Source organism: Jatropha curcas, chromosome 9 (genome assembly GCF_041381405.1).
Source record: "Jatropha curcas cultivar XTBG-Jc1 chromosome 9, XTBG_Jcur_1.0, whole genome shotgun sequence".
Taxonomy (NCBI): Eukaryota; Viridiplantae; Streptophyta; class Magnoliopsida; order Malpighiales; family Euphorbiaceae; genus Jatropha; species Jatropha curcas.
This window is the reverse complement of record NC_143159.1, coordinates 23013155-23015946: the sequence shown is the minus strand read 5'-3', so window position 1 is coordinate 23015946 and position 2792 is coordinate 23013155. Positions and strand designations below refer to the sequence as shown.

The 2792-nt window shown below is 32.4% G+C and overlaps 1 protein-coding gene across 1 annotated transcript; it reads right to left on the bottom strand.

Annotated features, from left to right (window-relative positions):
• Positions 1 to 788: 788 nt before the first annotated feature.
• Positions 789 to 2387, bottom strand: LOC105636739 (UDP-glycosyltransferase 88F4). Its single transcript, XM_012220083.4, has one exon. It carries the CDS (start codon positions 2364 to 2366, stop codon positions 939 to 941), a length of 1428 nt encoding a protein of 475 aa, XP_012075473.1. The 5' UTR covers positions 2367 to 2387; the 3' UTR covers positions 789 to 938.
• Between the last annotated feature and the right edge of the window lie 405 nt (positions 2388 to 2792).

Below are 2792 nucleotides of genomic sequence, written 5' to 3'. Positions count from 1 at the left end.
CATTCACATTAGAAGACTTTTATTTTTCTCTTATGCGCATTCATATTAAAATGAAATACTAAATGGATAAAATATAAATTTTTACTCAAAATAATGGGCCGTAAAATTATAATAAGTTACTTACAACTAATAGATGCAACACTAATTTGAATCTTTATTATATATCTAGATGTAGATATCACTTATGATTCAGGTCTTAGTTTAATATTAGGAAAGCCTGTTGGCTTGGGTTAGATTCTTGAATTAGTTGAATTTATTCCCGGTTTTCTCTTTTTTTAATAATATTAAGAAATTTATTTGAAGATGTAGATATCACTTAATATACATGTATAAAAAATAAAGTTCCTTATTGTCTATAGTATTTCATGTATTTATTTTTCAATTAATTATGAATATAATGTTTTTAAAGATTATTTAAATTATAGTTTCATTGATAATTCATTTAATTGTTATTGTTATTTTATAAAAATATTTCAAAATTATTATAGGTTGACAATAAATTGCGGTGTTAAAAAATTTATAATAAAGTTATGCCAACTAAAGCAAAAACACACATATATAATTTCTGACTGTATTTGGTTAAAAACATATTTTGTGGTAACAAATAATTTGAAGAAATAGCATTATCAAGCTGTATAAATACTATTATGGTTTCTTATATAATTATGCCTGCATGATGATGTCAATATAACATTCATAATGTTGTATATAAATTGAATTGTTATGCATGGAGTTAACAAATGTGAATTATCATAAATAATATCACGTAATACTATATTTCATTATATAATGATATGACTTTTAAATTACATATATTAATATATAATTTATAATAATTAATTGGTGCATCGCGCAGGATTATATATTCCTTTTATTTACTAATCAACATTATAGTTTCACCCCCAATTAAATTACTAATCAACAATACCCAGAAATCTTCAGCCTTGCCTCCAAAGGTCAACTAACCTAGTAAGAGCTGTAATGGAAGAACCAGACTCTGCCCAAACGCTCACATTCTTCTCTTTCATTTCTATACTCCTCTCTCTTAATTCTCTCCCTTTGTCCGAGTTCATCAATTCCCTAACTCGTTTGGCTAGCTCATCCCCAGTAACAAACCCATCTTCATCTCTTTGCTCCACTCCAATAGCCATTTTCATATCCTCTACTAGTGCATTCCTATTCAGATGTTGCTCTGCATAAAGTGGCCAAGCCAGCATTGGCACACCAGTAACCACCGCTTCAATCACCGAGCTCCATCCACAATGAGTAACAAACCCACCAACTGAGTCATGAATCAGTACATCCATTTGCGGTGCCCAAAATTTTACTACCAAACCTCTATCTTTAACTCTATTCAAGAATCCTTCAGGCAATATAGCTTCCAAATCAAAATCTATTAGAACCTCAGTCTGCTTTCTGTCGTCTAATGGCGGATTTTTCACTACCCATAAAAATCTTTCACCACTTTTCTCCAACCCATTTGCAATCTCTTTTACTTGTTCAATAGAAAAACTCCCACGGCTTCCAAAACACAAAAACACTACACTCTTTCTTGGTTGCATATCAAGCCAAGATAAACAATAATCTTTTGGTTCTTTCTTTCCAGTGTTTCTGGAAATCACAGGTCCAACACAATAAAGAGGTGGGGTTTTCGCGTCTTCAACACAAAGCCCATCTTCAATTTTCTTGGTGGCATTTGGCTCCAAATCAGGAAAAGTATTAATTATAATGCCATCAGATTTTGGAAGACAAGAACAATAATATAACATATCATTATATGCAGGGTCATCTCTTTTAAGCATAGGTCCCGGAACATGAATAGCTTTTAAAGGTGGCATATGAGGAAAATCAAGAACAGTTTCTTTTAGGTCTATGAAGCTTTTCTTTTCTTTATATAGATTATGGACTCTTGGAAAATACAGAAAAGCGCCAAGACAAGCAGCACCAGAAGTGAAATAGTAGTAAGTAGGGACTTTGAGTTGTTTACCTAAAGAAAGAGCAGAAGTGCAAAACATGTCAATAATAAAAGAACAAATTTTTCTTTCTTTTTTGATTTCTTGAAGAAAATCAAGAACGTAGGGTTTGTTTAGGAGTATAGTCTCAAAGACCATAGCGGGGTAGCTTCGAGGGGGAGTTGGGTCGACGGAGACAGGAGGGAAGCGTCGGAAGGAAATGGAAGGGTGAGATTGAGAGATGTTGTTAATGTTAGAAGCTATTGTTGGGCTGTTCCAGAGGTTACTAGTGATAAGGAGGATAGTTATGGAGAAATAGTGATTGGAATGGTGGATGATAAGCTTTGCTAGCTCTACCATGGAGACAATATGGCTTATGCCTGGAGATGGGTATAGCACTATTGTGTCTTTCATCTTAGATATTACTGTTGTTTTAGTATGGAGTTGTTCGATTTGAAGGGAATAGGATGCAAATAGAGTATATATAGAGTTGCAGATAAAGTATCCTATGCATGCAAATGTTAGGTAGCAACATTGGACATGATGTTTAGTGAAGAGGGCAAAATAAAAGACTTATTTATCGTCCGGTATGTTGTACCATCCATACCAATATATTGGTGAAGCTAAAGATGAGCTTATGTATTTTCATACTTATAGTAACGTGACACGTGAATACATACACACATGCATACGATGTTACTTATATAATTTGAGGCATGATAGTATGCCAAACCATTGAAATTTATATTCAATGGGCTAAGTTTAATATTGATGTGCATTGAATATATTAATTATAAAGATTCACTCTTTTTTTTTTTTTTTCGTTCAAAGCTATTTTTG